The following is a 26885-nucleotide window of genomic DNA, read 5'->3' on the forward strand; positions in this document are numbered from 1 at the left end:
CAAAAATAATCAGGGTTTGATGTTAACCAATTAACCCTGGCAGAGCCGGTCATAGGCATAGGCAAACTAGGCAATTGCCTAGGGCATTTGATATGCCTAGGGGCATCAGCAGCTTCTGCTGTTTAAAATGATATGCGGCATGCCTATATTCTGTGTGTAGCATTTCATATGCAGATACAGCCACAGTTTCACACAGTATATAGGCATGCAGCATATCATTTTAATCGGCAGAAGCTGCTTGTGCATCCTAGCCACATAGCAATGCAAATAAGATGCATTTTCATTAAAAAAAAAGTGCCCAGCGTTAGCTTTGAGGCAAGATTTATGAGGACACATCTGTATCCAAACAGAGGCAGAGGTCACAGTGTTAGTGGCTGTGTGAGTGCTGTGTGCATGTGAGTGGGTTGGTTGTGCAGTAGTGTTCAGAATATGTGTAAGGAGCATTATGTGTGTCATGCAAAAATGTACTAATAATGTGCAACATATGTGTAAGGGGCACTATGTGTGTCATTATGTGTATAAGGGCATAAATAATGTGCGGCATATGTGTAAGGGACATTATGTGTAAAAGGGCATTAATAAAGGTTGTCATAATGTGTAAGGCACATTATGTTTATAAGGACATTAATAATGTGTCTCATATGTGTAAGGGGCATTACTGTGTGGAATTATGTGTATAAATGAATTACTAATGTGTGGCATTATGTATATAAGGTGCTCTACTATGTAGCATTGCATATAGAAAGGGCACTACTGTGTCGTCTAATGTGAATAAAGAGCAATAAGGTGTGGTGTAATGTGAATAAGGAGCAATTCAGTGTGATGTAATGTGAATAAGGGGCTCTACTGTTAGGAGTAATGTTTATAAGGTAAAGTGATACTACTGTGGGATGTAATATGAATGATGGACACTATCACATGATCAAATGTGAATAAAGTTGCAGTACTGTGTGGTGTAATTGGAATTGGGGATACTATTATCTGGCCATGCCCCACCTTGCCAGCAAAAACACACCCCTATTTGGGCTGTGCTCCAAATGTGCGAAATGTTCCTTTTTAAAATATAGGGGGTACAAACACCAAAATAAGGACTGCTATGGGCGAGGGGTGATGGTGCTGGGAAAGAGGTGTAAGGTCAGAGGCGGAACCAGCTGTGGTGCTAGGGGGCACCAGCCAAAATCTTGCCTAGGGCATCATATTGGTTAGGGCCGGCTCTAAACCCTGGGGACTCTCCTATCTGACACCCACTTCTGCTAATCTGTTTATATTCCTATGATTGCTATTCCTATGTCTATCATTTCTCTCCTATGGTAACTCATGCGTTTGTTTCTCCTTCTCTCCGCCCTTATGTTTTCCTCGCTGACAATACGTCGCTACAAGGTGCACCCGCAAATCCACGGACAAACCCCCCCCACCCCCGCCTGGTCCCGGCCGCCGCGCATGCGCTGGGGGAAGTCTCGCGCCGCCCGCAGCCCCTGTTGAGGCGAGACTTGCCCGCGCATGCGCCGTTCGCTGCTGGGATGCGCCGGGAAGTCTCGCGTCCCCAGCAGCGAACGGTGGTGTCGGTGAGCACGGTGAGTTCCCGAGAGGTGCCGGGACCCGGTCCCGCTGCGTGTACGGTGCAAGAGGACAGTTGTAGGCGTCTCACAGACCCCCGTAGACCCCATCATGCTGAATGTGTTGGGATTGGTGTCTGATCCATCAGTGTCACGCAGGACTGGGCGCTGTTGGGGATGAGCCCGAGTTTATGGCTGCACGGCAGGGTGCCTAATGAGAGGCTCCTCTGTGCGGGTCACTGTCTGTGTGTTACTGCGAGCCCCCATAGCCACAGCAGCCCCTGCATATTCTGTATCCATCCACATCCCTAGTGTCTGCCTCTGCAGCTGCTCTCATGCCCCCTCCTCTAAGTACTTTTACTATTCCACATTTACAGTAGTTTTTCCTATTCCAGTAGTTGCTGGTTGGCTCTCACTATGGGAGATGCAGGGAATATTGTATGATGATTTTGTTCTGGTTTAGGGACTGAGCCCACCCCTCTATCTATAGGTTGTCATTATGTGCCCAGTGCTAGACCTGGCGAGTCCTACATAAATCCGTACTCTTGTGTAAAAATAATGCTAGGATTTTACTTAAAATCCATTAGCAATTTTCCCTATAAGGGGTTACTGAAACAAGACCTAATTAATATATAATAGGATTGATTTGGTGCGGCGTCCCCCATTTCTTCTAATGCTGTGGACTGTAAAATGCAGTCTCTTGTCAGATCCATTGTGTACCAATTTATTATTAGTCTTTCGTTCTTTGATCCACTCCCCTGCTATGCAGGAGTGAGCAGCATGCTACATTTACTGGGGAAATGGCAATTTACATTTCCACCTCTCAACGGTGCATTTCCATCTACACAGAACAGTTTAGCAAAACTCTAATAATTGTATTCATTTGATGATCTAGGCACTGATATGAGCTGTTTTCTGAAGTCATGGAATGCTCCGTTATTGTCTTGGTCAACCTTTACATAGCTTGTTGTGTGTTCCATGTCGTGTACATTAAATGGTGCATTTGTTTAGGTTTTTAAAAAAAAAAGTTCATCTCTTCCACTGTTTCTTAACCTGTTTCAGAAAGTCATAACAGAAGTGTTGCTTGGTTTAATTGTCATCCATTTTGTTCTGAGTAGTTCCCATACCGTCCTTTAAAAAAACTTGGACGCAGAAGTTGACCTCTATAAGGATATACAATTAAAAACAGAGAATGGATGGAACTAAATTGTGCATTTTGTGTCCTTGCTTCCATTTTTCTTTTCTTTTATAGCTCCCATGTGGTTCACTTCCTCCTACCATCAGGAGGATCGATGTTTCTCGTGTATGCAAAGATAGTGCCGTTTTAGCTGTATTGTGAGCGTGCATAGCATTATAAATTGTTATGTTTTAACAAACCCTAGAAAGCCATTGCAACAGCAAAACCCATACTTGTCCACAGTGTATTGAATAAAACTTTCCAATTTACAATTAATATACTGATACCTTTCTCATAGTTAATGGCGATTACTGCAATTAGATAAGTAGCTTGATAACTATAGTTTTCCAACTGGGGACATTAACCCAACCTTTATGCCCATATACTATAACTTTAATAAAAGAATACATGTTAAATATTGGTATTTGTTTGCATAATGTGTACACTAAATTCATACTGTGAGAAGAAATCCAGTTGGTTCCATTGCTGTGAAACTTGGTATGGAAGAGCATTCCCTAAAGCAGGGATGGGGAACCTTTGTCCCTCCAGCTGTTGTTGAACTACACATACCAGCATGCCTTGCTACAGTTTTGCTATTTGGCCATGCTAAAACTGTTGCAGGGCATGCTGGGATGTGTAGTTTAACACCTGGAGGGCCGAAGGTTCCCCACCCCTGCCCTAAAGGCACAACTATTCTGTTATGCTAAATACCTGTGCTGGGATCTGTTCAGAGTTAGGACTAGTTAACTCTGTCCCATGACATTTTGTATTACAGTAATAAATGAGCAGTCACATACTATAGCTATGATTGTTACTTTGGATTTTTTTACCTGCCAGATAGTCATACAGTGTTGTTGGACAGTTTAAATTACTTATGAATGTCAATTATTTGCAGATGAGATTTGTAAATCTGCAAGAAACTGCAATGTATGGGTTGTCTGCACTGTCTCATTGTACAAGCAACAGATTTAAATAACTAAATTTAATTTATAAATGTATGAAGATGCAACTCTGCATAAATAATGTTTTGTATAGTAGTTCGTTTATTTGTGCACAAATGAGTCAGTTTATAGAGATTCTTCCATGGATAGTGAGTTAAGGTTCATACACACTGAGTGTTTTTGCCCAGCGTGTATGCATAGCGATGATCGCTGACATCGCTGGGCAGAAAAGCGCTCGGTGCATACACACTGAGCGCTTTTCCACGCAGCGATGTGAGCGGGGGTGAGCAGCTTTCCATAGCAGGACGCTATGGAAAGCCGCTCACCCCGCCGTTCATCTACTGGTAATACTAGTAGATGAACGGCGGCTGCCAGCGATGAAGCGGGAGCGCGTATCAGTGCTCACCGCTTGCTCATACACACTGGGCGGCTTTGAGCTGAAAGCAACTCAAAACAGCAAAAGTGACCTGCTTTCAGCTCAAAATTGCCCAGTGTGTATGGGCCTTTAGGGTGGCTGAGACTGCGGGATACAAATTATGGCATTTTGTATTGAAAGAAGCTGGGAAAATCACAACACTTTGTTGAATATGGTATATGGGGGAGATTCAGTTATTTAAATTGTTTATCACGCTTGGATCTCCCGCCTAAAGAGGTGGCGCAACGCGAAAAAACGGTTTGGGTGCCAAAATGGGTCACTTTTCACACATTTCAGCTCACTGACATGGGGTCCTGTGAGCAGAAATGTCTCCCTTCGGCTCAAGGCACGTAAACGGACCAACAATTAAATTGCTCTGTTGGGTGCCATCTAGTGGCGACCGTGGGGAGAAACAGTTTAATTCCCCCTTGTGTGCACTCACCCTGTGTGCGTGTTATATAATGAGACTCTTAAATAAGCTTTAGGGTCTATAGTACAGAGGGTACATTAAGGAAAGTACTCCCAGATTACTTAAATTTCATGATTAAATTAATACATAGATAGGGCTCCATCAATATTTTAGGAGAAAAATGTAAATGTTTAATAAATGTTGTACGTTAACGTTAGTAGTCAGGATGTAGAGTTGGCACAAACTTTGTCATGTGCGTATGGACTGATAAATAGGTTTATTCAACACTAAATTTGCTACACATCATCTGCAGGTTTTGTGGCTTTAAATCAGCATCAGTGTTTGTAAATGCTATTTTGTTTAGTGTGCTGAAATAGATGATCCGTTGTTAGCGATAGTCAGTTATTTTGGTAGTTAGTCTAATGGGGCATACACACGTAGCGATGTGTGCTAAGTGAGTTAGTGTAAGGCGATTTGTGCTAAGCAAAAAAGCCGTTGGTGGTAAAGTGTACTTACCAAACTATATAGAACTCCCCTTCTTCACATTTTAGGCTCCTTCTTAGCGTGGTGTGCAGTGTGAATAACGAGGAGGGCTCAGGGAGATACAGGGAGTGATTTGGGTGACGTAGATCACTATCGCTTATTTCTGTATACACGGGCGACTTGAACTCACTTGCTAAGCGATCTGACTAGATTTATACTGCATGCTTGAATGATCTGAGCCGACGATAACGACGTGCGGGGCCGCACATCGCTGCAGGGCATGCACTGAGCGATTTGTGCTTAATTTCTAAGCGATCTAGTGAGATTGCTTAGAATATAGGAAAAAATTGCTCCGTGTGTACCCCCATAAGATATGCATTTCAATAGTTTAGCTTTTATGACATTGGAAACCCTTTAATTCTGTGTAATAATCATATTCCTACTGAGATGAGGAAAAACTAAAATGTTTTCTGCTGTAGTTGGAGTGTTACATAAATGTAAGAAAGTTCCAAACCTCCCATGACCAGGAACATTATTCAAGGGGAACACAAATATTATTCAGTTTGGAAGCTGATATTTTGGAAATAAACTTTTTCATTTTCTGATTTAATATTTAAAAAAAAGTTTAATTCTAATTTAGCAAAAACAAAACCCTTTTTTCCCCCTTAGATTCAAAGGGTTCGATTCAATTTTGCACGGATTGAATAGCCCCGGAAAGTAGCTCCTGGTGCTATTCAATTCTGTGCGTCATGTAGAGGAAGGCCGGTTCTTGCGGGCTAAACAGGGTGTTTAGGCGCTAGAACGGGCCTTCTCCATCTGAAGTGCCCGCCGCGATGTATTGTCCGCGCTGCGGCACAAAACAGCATTGCGCAAGTTTTGTCGGATTTCTGTTAGGACTCCTGGAGGGGTGAGAGAAGAAATCCTTTGGCCGGGGATGACAACGCGCCGCATTAAATAGCTCCGAGAGCTCCCTCCTGGCGCTATTAAATCCATGCTGAATTGAATCGAGCCCATTGTGCTTAAAAACTCATTGTTGACATGAAGATTGATAGGATAACGAAGCTAAAAAAACAAAACTAAAAAATATGTTGTAGTTTCTGTATAATCAGCTTCGTAAACGTCTAGGAACAGTAAATAACATAACTGTGGGTCTCAAGATTTCCTGCAAGTCCTGTTTTGAGGACTTCTATCTAGAATAATTACTGACTGCAAACTGCAAGAAACAGGTGAGTGCATGATTAAAGAACGTCCCAAAACAGGGCGTACTTGAGGACTAGAGTTGAAAACCACTGGTATATAGAAAAAGTTTTTACTATTTATGTCTAAATTAGGTAATATGAAGTAGAAGCACATAAGTCATTAAAAACAAACCATGTGCTGTCGTTTCATGCATAAAACATAATTTAAAGCTCCATTAGCATCTAGATGAACATTTTTATTTGGCACTTTAAAATGGCTGTGGAAGGGGTATGTCAGCAGGGAGACCAGTGGGCAACCACAGCATCCATGATTTGGCACTTAATGCTACTATAGGTTGGTTTAATACCAATTTTTATTTTATTTATTTTTTTAATAAAAACACACTCTGGCTTATTTATTATGCTGTGACTTCAGGCACGTCATCGTGAAGAAAAAAAAGCTATTACAAGGGAATCCCACTGTTATTAGTCCACATTCTTGTTGCTTGTGGTCTCTTGTGGTCACACACAGCAGAGCTATAGATATGGTGGAAGGGTGACCCAGATTAGCGAGGTACTAAGGACCTCATTAAGGTTTTAAATAGCAGAATCTACTACTGCTTTCAATCACATGTTGGGGGCCACCCAGCACAGGGCATGACGGCCCAACATGCAAACTGCCGCTCAGCGATGTGATCGCAAATCAATTGCAATTACATCAGAGAATGGGAAATTAAGGTAGACCCCCTGCATACACGCAAGCACAATGCCGCCATGTCCTGAAAATGATCCGTACACACCTGCGTTGTCTGAATCACTCCCCCAAAATGCTGCGTTGACTGCTTTTATAGCATTAATAAGCAGGATTCATTTTTTTCTCATTAAAATAGTAATGTCAAATTTTTTTTTTAACCCCAAACATTATTATTATTATTTTTTTTAAATTAAAAAAAAAAAAATCTTAGTTTTTTTTTCCAACCCTGATTTGGATAATGTTCAAATGAATAATTTAAATGTCAATAAAATGTTCTTAGCTACAGTAGAGCCTCTTAAAAGTTTCCTTTACCTGTGTTTGGTAATCCAAAATATCTACTCTACACTTTGAAAACTTGTTCTACAGCCAATTACCAAATCATGATGGTAGTTTCTTTAAGGTGTTGCGTTAATGTGTCTCTACTTACATTAATGAGCCAAGGAATCACTTGTTTCTCACTAAATCTGTGAGGGACTTCAAAAGTACATCATGGTTTGCACTGCATAAACAGTGTCTGTCACTTAGATTATCCTCTTGTATGGAGATTGATGACTATCTTTAATAATACATCATTAGTGCCTCACTTCACTGCAAGTGGAATCATTTCATTGCTTTAAGAGAAACATATGGGACACTCCTTAAGAACAGTTACTAAAATGTAATTGAAATCCTGCATGTATCATTTGGGTGTATTTTAGAACTCCCTGCTCGTAACTATTATATTGGATTTGTTTAAAGAAGTTCCAGTTCACATTCCAATGCAGATCTTCTAGCAAGTATTTAACAGGTAGTTGCTGGGCAGTGACTTGAACAGTTCCAAGGTCTTAGCCTAAGAGCAAATGAAATGTTGAACAGCTGCTGGTTGTCTTCCCCACACCCGAAACTGTTCTCTCTGCATCTGCCGGGAATCGTTATAATCGGTTTCCTACATTTAGAGATTCATACTGTCACATCTGCTTCACCCTTGGGTCCCCTTTATAATAGTGCTGATCTGGCTGCAGTAATAGCACAGCATTTTATAATGCAATGCCTGGAAGCTCTGGATATAGAGAAATAATTGTAATGGTTCCCAGCAGATGTTCTGGACAAAGGAGAAGAGAGAGTAAATATAGGAGATAAGCTGCTATTATATGGGATGACACTTGCTTGTAAAAAGGGTGCAGAGATATTCCGGTACATTGACCTGTAACCATTGCCATAGTACAGTTATTTCTTTCAATAAATACATGCAGTACTATTCACATGACGGCTCCCAATTATAAAGTGCAACGTAATATCCTGTTGCTATATAAATGTTAATATGAAGAGGCTGAGGTTGTACAGTTTATATCAGTGTAAAATTACAAATTTATAAATACATGTATCTATAAAGTTTAGTGTTTCCATGATTTTAAAATGACAAAATGTGCCCTGCACTTATGGAGACGCCCCGATGAAACAGCTTGCTCTCATCCACAAGCCGCAGTGTCACGTGAGTGAGATAATTTGCATTATAGCGTTTGCTGATGGTGCGGGTAGCTTGGGAGTAGCATCTCCATAAGTGCCTGGAACGCCCCCAATAATGACTAACGGGCTGCAGCCTTGTGACCTTGAGTGTCAACTCCTCATTTCTTGTGAGCGAGCACCTTCGTTTCATGCAGAGGTCTCCTATTTCCCCAGGTGGCACCCTGCCCTATGTTCACCATAGACTACTAGAGTGTACATTGGACCTATTTCAAGTTTGTAAGCAAAGCAAGAAAAGCACACAAATTGGCAACACCATGTTGCACTGCAGATGGGGCAGATGTAACGTGTAGAGAGATTTATATTTTGGTGGGTTTTTATTGTTTCTGTGCAGGGTAAATATTGGCTGCTTTTGCATGTAGCCCACAAATGTTAGACAGCTTTATTTCTCTATCGTCCTAGTGGATGCTGGGGTTCCTGAAAGGACCATGGGGAATAGCGGCTCCGCAGGAGACAGGGCACAAAAGTAAAGCTTTCCGATCAGGTGGTGTGCACTGGCTCCTCCCCCTATGACCCTCCTCCAAGCCAGTTAGATTTTTGTGCCCGGCCGAGAAGGGTGCAATCTAGGTGGCTCTCCTAAAGAGCTGCTTAGAGAAAGTTTAGCTTAGGTTTTTTATTTTACAGTGAGTCCTGCTGGCAACAGGATCACTGCAACGAGGGACTTAGGGGAGAAGAAGTGAACTCACCTGCGTGCAGGATGGATTGGCTTCTTGGCTACTGGACATCAGCTCCAGAGGGACGATCACAGGTACAGCCTGGATGGTCACCGGAGCCTCGCCGCCGGCCCCCTTGCAGATGCTGAAACATGAAAAGGTCCAGAATCGGCGGCAGAAGACTCCTCGGTCTTCTAAAGGTAGCGCACAGCACTGCAGCTGTGCGCCATTTTCCTCTCAGCACACTTCACACGGCAGTCACTGAGGGTGCAGGGCGCTGGGAGGGGAGCGTCCTGGGAGGCAAATGAAAACCTATTTGGCTAAAAAATACCTCACATATAGCCTCCGGGGCTATATGGAGATATTTAACCCCTGCCAGAATACACTAAAGAGCGGGAGACGAGCCCGCCGGAAAAGGGGCGGGGCCTATCTCCTCAGCACACAGCGCCATTTTCCTTACACAGCTCCGCTGGTCAGGACGGCTCCCAGGTCTCTCCCCTGCACTGCACTACAGAAACAGGGTAAAACAAGAGAGGGGGGGCAAAATAGTGGCAAAAATTATATTATAAAAGCAGCTATACAGGGAGCACTTATTATAAGGCTATCCCTGTCATATATAGCGCTTTTGGTGTGTGCTGGCAAACTCTCCCTCTGTCTCCCCAAAGGGCTAGTGGGGTCCTGTCTTCGTTAAGAGCATTCCCTGTGTGTCTGCTGTGTGTCGGTACGTGTGTGTCGACATGTATGAGGACGATATTGGTGTGGAGGCGGAGCAAATTGCCAAATATGGGGATGTCACCTCCTAGGGGGTCGACACCAGAATGGATGCCTTTATTTATGGAATTACGGGATAGTGTCAACACGCTAAAGCAGTCGTTTGTCGACATGAGACGGCCGGACAATCAGTTAGTGCCTGTCCAGGCGCCTCAAACACCGTCAGGGGCTGTAAAACGCCCTTTGCCTCAGTCGGTCGACACAGACCCAGACACAGGCACTGATTCCAGTGGCGACGGTGACGAATCAACCGTATTTTCCAGTAGGGCCACACGTTATATGATTTTGGCAATGAAGGAGGCGTTACATTTAGCTGATACTACTGGTACCACTAAACAGGGTATTATGTGGGGTGTGAAAAAACTACCTATAGTTTTTCCTGAATCAGAAGAACTAAATGATGTATGTGATGAAGCGTGGGTTGCCCCCGATAAAAAGATGCTAATTTCAAAGAAGTTATTAGCTTTATACCCTTTCCCGTCAGAGGTTAGGGCGCGCTGGGAAACACCTCCTAGGGTGGATAAGGCGCTCACACGCTTATCTAAACAAGTGGCGTTACCCTCTCCTGAGACGGCCGCACTTAAAGATCCAACAGATAGGAGGATGGAAAATATCCAAAAAAGTATATACACACATACAGGTGTTATACTACGACCAGCTATAGCGTCAGCCTGGATGTGCAGTGCTGGAGTAGTTTGGTCAGAGTCCCTGATTGAAAATATTGATACCCTGGATAGGGACAATGTTTTACTGTCTTTAGAGCAAATAAAGGATGCATTTCTTTATATGCGTGATGCACAGAGGGATATCTGCACACTGGCATCACGGGTAAGTGCTATGTCCATTTCGGCCAGAAGAAGTTTATGGACGCGACAGTGGTCAGGCGATGCGGACTCAAAACGGCATATGGAAGTTTTGCCGTATAAAGGGGAGGAGTTATTTGGAGTCGGTCTATCAGATTTGGTGGCCACGGCTACAGCCGGGAAATCCACCTTTTTACCTCAAGCTACTCCCCAACAGAAAAAGACACCGACTTTTCAACCGCAGTCCTTTCGTTCCTTTAAAAACAGGAGAGCAAAGGGATATTCATATCTGCCACGAGGCAGAGGAAGGGGGAAGAGACACCAACAGGCAGCTCCTTCCCAGGAACAGAAGCCCTCCCCCGCTTCTACAAAAGCCTCAGCATGACGCTGGGGCTTCTCAAGCGGACTCGGGGGCGGTGGGCGGTCGTCTCAAGCATTTCAGCGCGCAGTGGGCTCACTCGCAGGTAGATCCCTGGATCCTGCAGATAATATCTCAGGGGTACAGGTTGGAACTAGAGACAGATCCGCCTCGCCGTTTCCTGAAGTCTGCTTTACCAACGTCCCCCTCCGAAAGGGAGACGGTTTTGGAAGCCATTCACAAGCTGTACTCTCAGCAGGTGATAGTCAAGGTACCTCTTCTACAACAGGGAAAGGGGTATTATTCCACTCTATTTGTGGTACCGAAGCCGGACGGCTCGGTAAGACCTATTCTAAATCTGAAGTCCTTGAACCTGTACATAAAGAAGTTCAAGTTCAAAATGGAGTCACTCAGAGCAGTGATAGCGAACCTGGAAGAAGGGGACTTTATGGTGTCCTTGGACATCAAGGATGCGTACCTCCACGTTCCAATTTACCCCTCACACCAGGGGTACCTCAGGTTCGTTGTACAAAACTGTCACTATCAGTTTCAGACGCTGCCGTTCGGATTGTCCACGGCACCTCGGGTCTTTACAAAGGTAATGGCCGAGATGATGATTCTTCTTCGAAGAAAAGGCGTATTAATTATCCCATACTTGGACGATCTCCTAATAAGGGCAAGGTCCAGAGAACAGCTAGAGAGGGGATTAGCACTGTCTCAAGAAGTGCTAAAACAGCACGGCTGGATTCTGAATATTCCAAAATCCCAGTTAATGCCGACAACTCGTCTGCTGTTCCTAGGGATGATTCTGGACACGGTTCAGAAAAAGGTTTTTCTCCCGGGGGAAAAAGCCAAGGAGTTGTCCGAGCTTGTCAGGAACCTCCTAAAACCAGGAAAGGTGTCTGTACATCAATGCACAAGAGTCCTGGGAAAAATGGTGGCTTCTTACGAAGCAATTCCATTCGGCAGATTCCATGCACGAATTTTCCAGAGGGATCTGTTAGACAAATGGTCAGGGTCGCATCTTCAGATGCACCAGCGGATAACCCTGTCTCCAAGGACAAGGGTATCTCTTCTGTGGTGGTTGCAGAGTGCTCATCTATTGGAGGGCCGCAGATTCGGCATACAGGATTGGATCCTGGTGACCACGGACGCCAGCCTGAGAGGCTGGGGAGCAGTCACACAAGGAAGAAACTTCCAGGGAGTGTGGACGAGCCTGGAAACGTCTCTTCACATAAACATTCTGGAACTAAGAGCAATCTACAATGCTCTAAGCCAGGCAGAACCTCTGCTTCAAGGAAAACCGGTGTTGATCCAGTCGGACAACATCACGGCAGTCGCCCATGTGAACAGACAGGGCGGCACAAGAAGCAGGAGTGCAATGGCAGAAGCTGCAAGGATTCTTCGCTGGGCAGAGAATCATGTGATAGCACTGTCAGCAGTGTTCATCCCGGGAGTGGACAACTGGGAAGCAGACTTCCTCAGCAGACACGACCTTCACCCGGGAGAGTGGGGACTTCATCCGGAAGTCTTCCACATGCTGGTAACCCGTTGGGAAAGACCAATGGTGGACATGATGGCGTCTCGCCTCAACAAAAAACTGGACAGGTATTGCGCCAGGTCAAGAGATCCGCAGGCAATAGCTGTGGACGCGCTGGTAACGCCTTGGGTGTACCAGTCGGTGTATGTGTTTCCTCCTCTGCCTCTCATACCAAAAGTATTGAGAATTATACGGCAAAGAGGCGTAAGAACGATACTAGTGGTTCCGGATTGGCCAAGAAGGACTTGGTACCCGGAACTTCAAGAGATGATCACGGAAGATCCGTGGCCTCTACCTCTAAGGAGGGACTTGCTTCAGCAGGGTCCCTGTCTGTTTCAAGACTTACCGCGGCTGCGTTTGACGGCATGGCGGTTGAACGCCGGATCCTAAAGGAAAAAGGCATGCCGGAAGAAGTCATTCCTACTTTGATTAAAGCAAGGAAGGAAGTAACCGTGCAACACTATCACCGCATTTGGCGAAGATATGTTGCGTGGTGCGAGGATCGGAGTGCTCCGACGGAGGAATTTCAACTGGGTCGATTCCTACATTTCCTGCAATCAGGATTGTCTATGGGTCTCAAATTGGGATCTATTAAGGTTCAAATTTCGGCCCTGTCGATTTTCTTTCAAAAAGAATTGGCTTCAGTTCCTGAAGTCCAGACTTTTGTTAAGGGAGTGCTGCATATACAGCCTCCTGTGGTGCCTCCAGTGGCACCGTGGGATCTCAATGTGGTTTTGGAATTTCTAAAATCTCATTGGTTTGAACCACTAAAAAAGGTGGATTTAAAATATCTCACATGGAAAGTGACCATGTTACTAGCCCTGGCTTCGGCCAGGAGAGTGTCAGAACTGGCAGCTTTATCTTACAAAAGCCCATATCTGATTTTCCATTCGGACAGGGCAGAACTGCGGACTCGTCCGCATTTTCTCCCTAAGGTGGTGTCAGCATTTCATCTGAACCAGCCTATTGTAGTGCCTGCGGCTACAAGTGACTTGGAGGACTCCAAGTTACTGGACGTTGTCAGAGCATTAAAAATATATATTGCAAGGACAGCTGGAGTCAGAAAATCTGACTCGTTGTTTATATTGTATGCACCCAACAAGATGGGTGCTCCTGCGTCTAAGCAGACGATTGCTCGTTGGATCTGTAGCACAATCCAACTTGCACATTCTGTGGCAGGCCTGCCACAGCCTAAATCTGTAAAGGCCCACTCCACAAGGACGGTGGGCTCATCTTGGGCGGCTGCCCGAGGGGTCTCGGCATTACAACTTTGCCGAGCAGCTACGTGGTCAGGGGAGAACACGTTTGTAAAATTTTACAAATTTGATACTCTGGCTAAGGAGGACCTGGAGTTCTCTCATTCGGTGCTGCAGAGTCATCCGCACTCTCCCGCCCGTTTGGGAGCTTTGGTATAATCCCCATGGTCCTTTCAGGAACCCCAGCATCCACTAGGACGATAGAGAAAATAAGAATTTACTTACCGATAATTCTATTTCTCGGAGTCCGTAGTGGATGCTGGGCGCCCATCCCAAGTGCGGATTATCTGCAATAATTGTACATAGTTATTGTTAACTAATTCGGGTTATTGTTAAGAAGCCATCTTTCAGAGGCTCCTCTGTTATCATACTGTTAACTGGTTTTGATCACAAGTTGTACGGTGTGATTGGTGTGGCTGGTATGAGTCTTACCCGGGATTCAAAATTCCTCCCTTATTGTGTACGCTCGTCCGGGCACAGTACCTAACTGGCTTGGAGGAGGGTCATAGGGGGAGGAGCCAGTGCACACCACCTGATCGGAAAGCTTTACTTTTGTGCCCTGTCTCCTGCGGAGCCGCTATTCCCCATGGTCCTTTCAGGAACCCCAGCATCCACTACGGACTCCGAGAAATAGAATTATCGGTAAGTAAATTCTTATTTTTTTACCCTGCAATGTACGTTTAACACACCCCACCCAAATCTAACTCTCTCTGTACATAATACATCTGCTCCAATTGCAGTTCAACATGGTGTTTCCCAGTTGCTTGCTTTTTGCTTTGCTTACAAAGCTGAATCAGGCCCAGTGTTTTTATAATTAACACTTTCATTTCCACTTTAAACACACACAAAAAAAAGTAAGGTCCCTTTCAGTAGAATACAGTACTACCGTACGGCATGTAGTCGTTATGTCATCATTTAGAATGTCCTGCTGATTGAAAAGTTGACAGTAAAAATGTTGACATGGTGATTATATTAACATTGAGATGTCAACAGTAATAATGCCACCCTTACATGTTAGTGTTATGTGGCGTTAGTTCTTAAATACTGTAATAATGCTATGTTGACTTTGTGACAGAGTCAGCATTCTATATCACGCTATAGTATAGTGGCTATACTGTACTGAGAAAGACAAATGTCAATGGCCACAAGGTCATTTTTTATCCACCTGCATATTATTTCGATTTTTTAATATGGCATATTGTGGTACAATGTAGGATGTTGACAAATATTATTGCTTATTTATTCTTTTTCTATTTTAGAGTTGTTTCTAATTTTCCAGGTCCTTAGCTTTCAGCGACTGTGAAGAATGCAAGATAGTGGCTGGGGTTGATTCAATTCAATGCAAATTGAATAGCATCGGGAAGGAGGTCCCGGAGCTATTCAATTCAGCGTGCTGTTAAGTCCGACTACTGGATTTCTTCGTGCACACCAGGAGGATCCGACAAAACTAGGTCTGCAATGCTTTTTTGTTCCCTAGTGCGGTGCAAACTACATCGCGGCGGGGGCACTTAAGTCAGAGAATGCCCCCTTTAAGACGCAAGTACTGTCATTCTCTGACATAGCAGTGAGCTAAATTGAGTAGATCCGGGACCTTCTTCCCGGCGCTATTCAATTTGCGTTGAACTGAATCGACCCTATTGTGCTAAGATCTAACCTCTTGTATTAAACTGACTGCTTCTGATGGCTGTAGAGAAATGCTTGGTTCTCTTTAGTTAGGATAACATAATGTCAGACGGTATCCATAATAGTTTTTCCAAACTGTTAAACATTATACCCAGTCTCTAAATTTGTCACAAAATTCCATAAATTGATTTCCATAGCGATCAGCAAGTTCTTTTAAAGTTATATTGCCCAGAGAAAAATACAATAAAGTCCTTTAGGGATGCGAAAGAATGAGCCTGTTGTAAACTTTAAATATAAGAAATAAAATGAGTCGTACTGGTGCTATTACAGACCTAGTGATGTGTGCCTCAAAGAATGTTGTGCTTTATGTAAACAATAGAAAGTAGCAAGCCTATTCTTTACAAGACATTAGTGTTATTTTTGTTACAGAAATACGTTCTGTGTTCTAGGTTGTTTTTACATTCTTCCAATCACTACTTTTTTTTTTTTTTATACAATTACTTAAAATTTCTCATCTTCAGTTTTTCTTGATAATGTTATGTTTGTCACGGAACGCCGGGACCTCGCCCGCCGGCATTCTGACTTCTCTGTGATCGGTCCGTACGTGCAGCTTTTGATATTATCAGATTGAGCTACGTGTATGGCCGATAGAGGGGGTCATTACACACTGTAATATATTAGTCAATGTCGCTCGGAATGGGGAAGATGAGTGACATTGACTAAAATATCGCACAGTCTGTATGCTCCTTTGTGGATAGAAAAGGGACAAATATTTTGATATGTTCCACGTGTATCTACTTGCAATTGGGTTCAGTATGATATACCGACGGACACAATACCGACAGTCAAAATCCCGACAGCCATTGACCGACAGTCAAAATACCGACATTCATTATGCCGACATGTTCAAAATGCCTACATGTCAAAGTACCAACATGAATTTCTCTGGGTTTTTGGTGTCAATGTCGACATAGATCAATATGGACACCGTCTAAGTGTACAGCGTTGGCTTGCTGTGCTCTCCATGCTTCAGGCACAGTGCCTTGCTGCGCTCGGCACACTATTATATTCCCCCTCCAGGTCCACTGGGATAGTAAAGTATGAACAGGTCTGTTTTGGGGCAAATATTCCTTAAAAACGCATGTCGGCATTTCAAATATCGGTATTCTGACTCGGCATAATGAATGTCTGTATTTTGACTGTGTAGGTATTTTGACTGTCAGTGGCTGTCGGGATTATGACTGTCGTTATTGTGTCCTTCAGTAAATCAGCTGCTACCCCTTGCAATGAGCTTGTAACAGTGTCATCTATTTTATGCAAGAAACGATTCTTGTATCTATGACCATACAAATACTCTAAGCATTTCACAAAAGCATATAGTGTCCGAGGCAAACCTGAACATATACCTGTTTGTGTAGTGTATCTTTCAAGTTTTCACACTTGTCATATTCCGAAAACAAGGCAGATTCAATTAGCCATGGGCTGTATCGTGGGGCTCTTCACCTGGGTAACATTACTAGAGCTAATCATTATAGACTCATAGAAGGAGAGTCAAATGTTTGAAAAGTCAGTTGGGAGTCTGTTTTTTCCTATCTAATAGACAAGAAAAAACAGACACCCAACCGACTTTTCAAACATTTGAATCTCCCCCATAGGGTGTTATTCAAATGATATATCACGCCCAATATCCTTTCTAAAGTGATCCCTGTTATCGCGCATATTGCGCCCATAGTAATCAGGTTTAGTTGCATAAAGGGTTGGCCGTCTCACTACCCCGAGGGTAGTGAGCTGAAACCATAATACCACACCCGTCAGCAGAAACAGAACGGGCGTGGAAGGGGGTGACAAGAATTGATTACCGCCCATTATATTAACTGCTGCTTCATGTTTGGATGTGAGACTATTATGAAATAGCTGTGAGCACTTTAACCAGAAGAAGAGACCATGCGACACAACTCATGGCTGATTGAATCTGCCTTTAAGTGTACAAAAGTACTAGTGGTGCAGAGGCAAAGTCCATGGCGTGTTGATGGAATTGTGAGCTTAGCAGAATTGATTAGAAGCATAAATACTCACGTTTTCAGATGCATATTTTACATCAAGGGTAAGCATTGTGCACATGTGACCTGATGATAATGGGTATCACACTTATACCCCTTTTCCACTAAAGAACAGAGTCTGACCCGAGGATTTGGAACATGGCTCCAAGCCCGGTCAGACCTGGGACTTAACCTGTTCCCATTGTGTTGCTTTTCACACTGATGTCATCTCCCAGCACTGGAAATGCCATATCTGCCTTAAACGCCGGGACTGTAGCTGACCAGTGTATGTGTGTGGTGGTGGTGGGTTGTCCTGTCCGGGAGGGTGTCTGCAGTCGCAAGCTGTCACCAGGGAGATAGGTAGGCAGAGTTTACAGCATCTCCATATGAAGCAGGGATGGGGTATAAACCGTAATGGTCCGAACCATATCGGGATGCTTTACTCTATCACTTCCTGGTGACAGCTGTAACAGACAACATTCCGATTTCTCACCAGTCACCATGCTGTAAACGGGTCCTGGGCCAGGCTACCCATTTACACTACTTCTTAACCTGTTTTTTTGTTTGGGACCCTTTTCACTGAGAAAAAACATCGGTTTATGCATGTTCACAGTGCTGGACTGGGGCATGAAGGGCCCACTGGGGGAATGCAGTGGTTGAGGCTCATGCTTAGGGTTGTGACCAGCCACCATAAAGGCATGGCTAGCAATTAGAGAGTGTATGGTCTGGACCCCTTGATAAATATATATAGTAAAAACTGGTAGTCCATAACCGATAATATGCCAGATTAATATGCACTGTAGAATATACACCTTAGTCAAGTGCAGTATAATGTCATATATGTATAATTCAAGTGACAGTCTGGAACCTGATCCCCAGAGGAGGAGGTGGGCTCCCCTGTACCCCTGTGGGCCAGTCCGACCCTGCGCGTTCTATAGTGGTCATTCCGAGTTGATCACTCGCTAGCAGTTTTTAGCAGCCGTGCAAACGCATTGTCGCCGCCCACCGAGGAGTGTATTTTCGCTTTGCAGAAGTGCGAACGCCTGTGCAGCAGACCGCCTGCAAAAACATTTTGTGCAGAACAAGACCATCCCTGTAGTTACTCTTCGTGTGCGTTGATTCTAACGTTGGTGGGTTGGCTTTTGAAGTTACACACCTGCCCAGCGTTCGGCCAGCCACGCCTGCGTTTTCCCTGGCACGCCTGTGTTTTTCTAAGCACTCCCTGAAAACGGTCAGTTCACCCCCTTCCTGTCAATCTTGTGGCCGCCAGTGTGAATGAAAACGTCACTAGAACCTGTGCAAAACCACAAAGGCCTTTGTACCCGTACGTCGCGCGTGCGCATTGCGGTCCATACGCATGTGCAGAAATGCCGATTTTTAGCCTGATCGCTGCGAACGGCAGCTAGCGATCAACTCTGAATGACCCCAAATGTACGCATTCCGTGAGCAATTATGGCTAACTTGTGTTTAACTTTGCATCAGTCCCACAATGCATTATTGGCCCATTTATTGAATTAAGAATTTTGTTCTTGCATGATTATCATTTCAGAAAATATTTAAAAAGCTTTAAAACTTTTTTAAATTGCATTCTTATGTTCTCATGCCACCTATAGACATTTTGCCTAAGAAGTTGCGGAGAACTGTAAAATTTAGATAAAACTTGTGCTATAAAAAATAAGTGTGTCTTGTAGACTTAATAAACTAAATGTATGTAGGAGAGACGCTAAAAACCTGAAACCTGCACCCATAAGACCAAGCTGGGTAATCGGCACTTCTGGGAGAATTGTTTCCTGCATGTCCAAAATTTGTATTTTCTTATTTGAGAAAATAAATCCTATCCAAATTCAGATGGCCACACAAAAGGCTATTTTACAATCTTTCTCTTCCTCCATAAATTGTAGATGAGCAAGACTCCCTCCCCCGAAACTCTGCTATTAGCAAGATTAATAATTTATATATCATCCGCATATGCTAATTGAACAATGGGAGAAAGTGGTCGCATTGTCATGCCAAAAAAATTGTCCGTTTTATAAATAAATCTCTATTAGTTTCAAAACTGTCATATTCAAGCACATTTTACACAAATGTGTAAAGTGTATCCTTTAATTAGTGCTTAACATGAATAAAAGCATGAAAACATGCAGCTGAAGTGGAACCTATTGGTTACAGTGACCCCATACACTTTTCCGTCTTTTGTACGCTGCATGTTCCATTTACTCCTGTTCATTGAAGAGAGACCACAAGGCATTCAGCGAAGTGTTCTCCTTTCATCATGTCTGACTTGTGGTATCACTGGCATAATGTTGGCCAAAAATAATCTGAACAATCAGATTGTTATACATTAAGCAAGGTCATGGTTTCCACGACACTCATGATATGTATGCATGCAGCGCTAACCTTTTTAATGATGAATGCCAATCCACAAGTTTGACTGCTGCAGAATACCAGAATGTTTGGCTTTACTTTAAGTTACTATAGTACTGGCTTATGGAAGTCCTTGCTGTAACAAGCATGAAAATGTTTGAAGTATGTTATAAATTGAGGCTAATTTACACTTGTACGCTAACCCGATGGTTTGCGTAAAAGTTCGATGTTGGGTACACTGCATGAGCAGAATGGATCCTGTGAAGGGGCAGCGACCAAGTCCATTCCTCAAAACGGAGATGTGTTGCCTCTGTTTTGTGGGAGTGCTGCAGTCAGTGTCTGCGTCTGGCAATGCAGATTTTCTGACCTCTGCTGCGGACGGAGATGGAAATCGGAATAACCTGAAGGTTACTCAGATGACCAATAGTCATGCAGAGTGATCCGAGGGTGCGTCTATTCACAGTCACACCAGACACCACCTATTGAATTCGGATATTACCTGTATGGTATTGCACAATAGGGTACAACTCTCAATCACTCCCTTAATTTATAAAGTATTTTTACCAGGAATAAATATGTTTAGAGGGCAATTCAGTTCTGCTTGATGCCCGTGATGTATGTTCCAGAATGGCACATTGCGACCACCACCATCGCTGATTTTGCCTCACACCGTTGGAGGAGTGCTGTGTTGAGCTGCCTTTTACACGGTAATGTGTGCACCGCACATGACTGCCCACATTGCGCAGAATAGAATTGTCATTGGATTTTGTTTATCATAAGGAAAACTGTAATAACATTTCACTGAGCTCCAGAATGGATGTTAAAAGGGAGCTTATTTTTTATGGGAATAATGCACTCTCCATTGTAAATGTGATAATATAAGTCAAGTGTGTAGTGCTGTGGTTATGTAAAATTGTAAAGCTTTAGGCTAAGTGCTTTTATAGCGGTGACACCCAATATCCCTAATTATTTGCAGTAAACTGCGCATTATAGACACATTTTTCTGATTAACACCAATTTGATGATATCATAAATCACTTATAAGGAATAAAGCACTGTGCATATATTCTTTCCATTATGGGGGGGTTTCTTCTGCAGGGTCCACAGGATAACATTGGGATATGAGGTAGCGACAGCGGATTGGCACCAAATGATCAAAGATTTCGGCCTCCCAGAATGCAACGGGCCCGTCCCTATATCCCCACCTCCTGGCTTAGGCAAATCAGTTTTTTTAGTTTGGTACGGCAGGAGCCAGACCATGGTCAATGGGCTGCTCGTTTTTAGCAGCCTTTAGCTTTTATATTATTTTTATAGTCTTACTAGTTTTTTTGAGCAATCTTTCAAAAAAGTATCTCATACGTACCTTAGAGTCGCACAACTCCCCGCCGGGTCGCGACAACGCTTACCCACGTGTACAATGCTGTTTCAGCGGGCGTCTGTGTAGGATGTACTAGCAAGTCCAGCAGACGTTACCAGGCTGTGACCGGAGCACGGGGAGAAGGTTAGGCATCGGTTCCGCTTAGTAGGGGAAACACAAGACACTGCTGCACTGTTTTCGGATGGAGACTACCGAACAGTCGCTGACGCGGCTGCCACCTCGGGTACTCCAGTGCTAGGCCTCAGGGATCATAGGCTCCAGGGATAGTATGAGTCCGCAATCCCTAGGGTTGATGACAGCAGTGGGGAGTAAGACATTCCCTTGGTCGCCCCTCCCCCTGGTTAATGAACAGTTTCCTCCGAGTTTTCCGCCATGAGCTGAGTTTCCGCTTCCGTCTGAGACACTGTGTATCTAAAAGGACCCAGTTGCAGCATAGGCTGCTGTATGACTGGTGTGTCAGTGTTCAATTGGGCGTCTGTGTTCATTGTTGGTTCACTGGGCGGTTGTGTACACTAATAGCGTCTGGATCCACTCAGCGTTCATGAACGTATTGATCTATCCTGGAAGCGGGGTGAAGTCTCCCTGTATCCCACTTTCCTCAGGCGGGTGACACAGCACTAAGTCTCTATCTACCTCCGAGTACGAATAGTTGGATAAGTGCCTGATGCATATGAGTCTGTAAACTATTGCTGCTGTAATGCAGTGATATGTTTCTCTATCATCCATAAGGGATATTGGGGACAGATTAGTACGATGGGGTATAGGCGGGTCCAAAGGAGCCAGTGCACTTTAAATTTCTTCAGCTGGGTGTGCTGACTCCTCCCCTCTATGCCTTCTTCTACAGGTCAGTTTAGAAAAAAGTGCCCTAAGGAGAGGATGCACACTCTGCAAGCTCCAGAGTTTTTTCTTCAAATTCTTTTAAGCTTTTATTTCTTTCGGTATGCTGTTCGGGCAACAGCATACCTGCACTGTGGGAGTTAGGTGGGAGGCGGGCCGGTAACCGTCCTCTTGAGGTGCAGAGCCACTTCCCCGCTGCAGGATCACTGTCCTGAGGGGCTGTTTTCCCCTGTGTGAGACTGGCTAAATATTCATGTACCAAGCATTTGTGAGGTTAAAAACACATAGAGAGACATAGCCAGTATAAATATTACACAGTAGAGCTGGTGCCATTACGAGGGGCGGAGCTACATCAGAGCGGGCTCAGCTGCATTTTGGCGCCTTCCTCTGCATAAGCAGCAGCAGCCTCATATAGCTCCTCCATATACCGGGTGTAGAGGGGAGAGCCGATATATTGTGCACAAATATTCCTCTGAGGGATTTTTCATAAGATAGTCTCACTGTTGGTTATGTATATGTAAAATGCTTACAGCCTCACTGGGGCTGTGCAGCGCTGGTGTCTTCTCTCCTGTGTCTCCTCTCACATGCAATAGGGCAGGCTTGTATTGTGTTTCAGGCTGTGTTGTATGTGTATTGTACCTGTTTTTCTTCTTCACAATGGTAAAACAGAAGTTATGCAGTGTATGTAATGCTAGATTCTCCCATATCTCATCTGGCTCAATATCATGTGAGCAGTGTAGTCAGTAATTACAAAATGCTGATAACGATGTGGTGTAGTCAAGAGCTCACCTGGCTGAGGGCTATCAGAACTATGATGTCTGATATGTCTTCTCAACTCTGCAAATGCCAATAAAACTCAGGAACTGCAACAAGAAGTGCAAATCTAGCTGCTAAACATCCCCCCTGTCTACTGCAGGTGTACACAAACGTGCTCTACCTGCACTATTGTCAGATACTGATGATATACAGGATGATGTGGATCCCATAAGTGGGGACGCCACACCTACACAGGGTATTTAACCCCTCATATTGGCTATTCGGGTTGTGTTAAAGCTTCCCCTGGAGGATGCTAATAATCAGCAGTAATTTCTCTGACGTCCTAGTGGATGCTGGGAACTCCGAAAGGACCATGGGGAATAGCGGCTCCGCAGGAGACTGGGCACAACTAAAGAAAGCTTTTAGGTCACCTGGTGTGCACTGGCTCCTCCCACTATGACCCTCCTCCAAGCCTCAGTTAGATTTGTGCCCGGCCGAGGTTGGATGCACACTAGGGGCTCTCCTGAGCTTCTAAAAAGAAAGTATATAATTAGGTTTTTTATTTTACAGTGAGACCTGCTGGCAACAGGCTCACTGCAGCGAGGGACTAAGGGGAGAAGAAGCGAACCTACCTGCTTGCAGCTAGCTTGGGCTTCTTAGGCTACTGGACACCATTAGCTCCAGAGGGATCGACCGCATGGAACTGGCCTTGGTGTTCGGTCCCGGAGCCGCGCCGCCGCCCCCCTTACAGAGCCAGAAGCAAGAAGAGGTCCGGAAAATCGGCGGCATTAGACATCAGTCTTCACCAAGGTAGTGCACAGCACTGCAGCTGTGCGCCATTGCTCCTCATACACACTTCACACTCCGGTCACTGAGGGTGCAGGGCGCTAGGGGGGGGCGCCCTGAGCAGCAATAAAAACACCTTGGCTGGCAAAAATACCACAATATATAGCCCCAGAGGCTATATATGTGATAATTACCCCTGCCAGAATCCATAAAAAAGCTGGAGAATAGTCCGTGAAAAAGGGGCGGAGCTATCTCCTTCAGCACACTGGCGCCATTTCTCCCTCACAGCTCCGCTGGAAGGAAGCTCCCTGGCTCTCCCCTGCAGTCTACACTACAGAAAAGGGTAAAAAATAGAGGGGGGGGGGGGGGGGGGGCACTAAATTTAGGCGCAGTATATATAACAGCAGCTATAGGGGACATAATTCAGTTAGTCCCTGCATTATATAGCGCTCTGGTGTGTGCTGGCATACTCTCACTCTGTCTCCCCAAAGGGCTTTTGTGGGTCCTGTCCTCTGTTAGAGCATTCCCTGTGTGTGTGCGGTGTGTCGGTACGGCTGCGTCGACATGTTTGATGAGGATAATGATGTGGAGGCGGAGCAGATGCCTATAGAAGGGATGTCACCCCCTGCGGGGCAGACACCTGAGTGGATGGACTTATGGAAGGAATTGCGTGCACGTGTCGACTCCTTACACAAAAAATTTGACGACATGCCAAATGCGGGACAGCCGGCTTCTCAGCTCGTGCCTGTCCAGGCGTCTCAAAGGCCATCGGGGGCTCTAAAACGCCCGCTACCTCAGATGGCAGACGCGGATGTCGACACGGATACTGACACCAGTGTCGACGACGATGAGTCTAGTCTAATGTCCACTAAGGCCATTCGTTGCATGATTGAAGCAATGAAAGAGGTGTTACAAATTTCTGATATAAACCCAGGTACCACTAAAAAGGGTATTATGTTTGGGGAGATAAAACTACCCGTAGTTTTTCCCCCATCAGAAGAATTAAATGAAGTGTGTGAAGAAGCGTGGGCTTTCCCTGATAAAAGATTGGTAATCTCTAAGAAGTTACTAATGGCGTTCCCTTTCCCGCCAGAGGATAGGTCACGTTGGGAGACACCCCCTAGGGTGGATAAAGCGCTCACACGTTTGTCTAAAAAGGTGGCACTACCGTCTCCGGATACGGCCGCCCTCAAGGAACCTGCTGATAGAAAGCAGGAGGCGATCCTGAAGTCTGTATATACACACTCAGGCATTATACTTAGACCAGCTATTGCGTCAGCATGGATGTGCAGTGCTGCCGCTGCGTGGTCAGATTCCCTGTCAGAAAATATTGACACCCTAGACAGGGACACTATTCTGCTAACCATAGAGCATATAAAAGACTCAGTCTTATACATGAGAGATGCACGGAGGGAGATCTGCCGGCTGGCATCTAAAATAAGTGCATTGTCCATTTCTGCTAGGAGAGGCTTATGGACTCGCCAGTGGACAGGGGATGCAGATTAAAAAAAAAAAAAAAAAAAAAACAGGCGTGGAAAAGGCGGGTCCTTTCTGTCCAGAGGCAGAGGTAGGGAAAAAAGGCTGCAACAAACAGCAGGTTCCCAGGAGCAAAAGTCCTCCCCCGCTTCTTCCAAGTCCGCCGCATGACGGTGGGGCTCCACAGGCAGAGCCAGGTACGGTGGGGGGCCGCCTCAAAAATGTCAGCGATCAGTGGGCTCGCTCACAGGTGGATCCCTGGATCCTGCAAATAGTATCTCAAGGGTACAAACTGGAATTCGAGGCGTCTCCACCCCACCGGTTCCTAAAATCTGCCTTGCCGATTACTCCTTCAGACAGGGAGGCTGTGCTAGCGGCAATTCACAAGCTGTATTCCCAGCAGGTGATAATCAAGGTGCCCCTACTTCAACAAGGACGGGGTTACTATTCCACACTGTTTGTGGTACCGAAACCGGACAGTTCGGTGAGACCCATTTTAAATTTGAAATCCTTGAACACATACATAAAAAAATCCAAGTTCAAGATGGAATCGCTCAGGGCGGTTATTGCAAGCCTGGACGAGGGGGATTACATGGTATCCCTGGACATCAAGGATGCTTACCTGCATGTCCCCATTTACTATCCTCACCAGGAGTACCTCAGATTTGTGGTACAGGATTGCCATTACCAATTCCAGACGCTGCCGTTTGGACTCTCCACGGCACCGAGGGTGTTTACCAAGGTAATGGCGGAAATGATGATACTCCTTCGAAGAAAGGGAGTTTTAATTATCCCGTACTTGGACGATCTCCTAATAAAGGCGAGGTCCAAGGAGCAGTTGTTGGTGGGAGTAGCACTATCTCAGGAGGTGCTACACCAGCACGGTTGGATTCTGAATATTCCAAAATCACAGCTGGTTCCCAGGAACACGTCTACTGTTCCTGGGTATGATTCTGGATACAGTCCAGAAAAAAGTGTTTCTCCCGGAGGAGAAAGCCAAGGAGCTGTCATCTCTAGTCAGAGACCTCCTGAAACCAAAACAGGTATCGGTGCATCACTGCACGCGGGTCCTGGGAAAGATGGTGGCTTCTTACGAAGCAATTCCTTTCGGCAGGTTCCATGCCAGAATCTTTCAGTGGGACCTGTTGGACCAATGGTCCGGATCGCATCTTCAGATGCATCGCCTATTAACCCTGTCTCCAAGAACCAGGGTGTCTCTGCTGTGGTGGCTGCAGAGTGCTCATCTTCTAGAGGGCCGCAGATTCGGCATACAGGACTGGGTCCTGGTGACCACGGATGCCAGCCTTCGAGGCTGGGGGGCAGTCACACAGGGAAGAAACTTCCAAGGACTATGGTCGAGTCAGGAGACTTCCCTACACATAAATATTCTGGAACTAAGGGCCATTTACAATGCCCTAAGTCAGGCAAAATCCCTGCTTCTACATAAGCCGGTACTGATCCAGTCAGACAACATCACGGCAGTCGCCCATGTAAATCGACAGGGCGGCACAAGAAGCAGGATGGCAATGGCAGAAGCCACAAGGATTCTCCGATGGGCGGAAAATCACGTACTAGCACTGTCAGTAGTGTTCATTCCGGGAGTGGACAACTGGGAAGCAGACTTTCTCAGCAGGCACGACCTCCACCCGGGAGAGTGGGGACTTCATCCAAAAGTCTTCACGCTGATTGTAAATCGATGGGAACGGCCACAGGTGGACATGATGGCGTCCCGCCTAAACAAAAAACTAGAGAGATATTGCGCCAGGTCAAGGGACCCTCAGGCGATAGCTGTGGACACTCTAGTGACACCGTGGGTGTACCAGTCAGTT

General features: G+C 45.0%; 1 protein-coding gene across 1 annotated transcript in view; it reads left to right on the plus strand.

Annotated features, from left to right (window-relative positions):
• The first annotated feature begins 1485 nt into the window (after window positions 1–1485).
• Window positions 1486–26885, plus strand: part of UBE2E2 (ubiquitin conjugating enzyme E2 E2) — a 511995-nt gene continuing 486595 nt past the window's right edge. The window contains exon 1 of the mRNA XM_063922208.1: window positions 1486–1574. Coding sequence (XP_063778278.1) covers window positions 1521–1574 — 54 coding nt within the window. The 5' untranslated portion in view covers window positions 1486–1520. The remainder of the gene's footprint in view (window positions 1575–26885) is intronic.

This window comes from Pseudophryne corroboree, chromosome 5 (genome assembly GCF_028390025.1).
Source record: "Pseudophryne corroboree isolate aPseCor3 chromosome 5, aPseCor3.hap2, whole genome shotgun sequence".
Lineage (NCBI taxonomy): Eukaryota > Metazoa > Chordata > Amphibia > Anura > Myobatrachidae > Pseudophryne > Pseudophryne corroboree.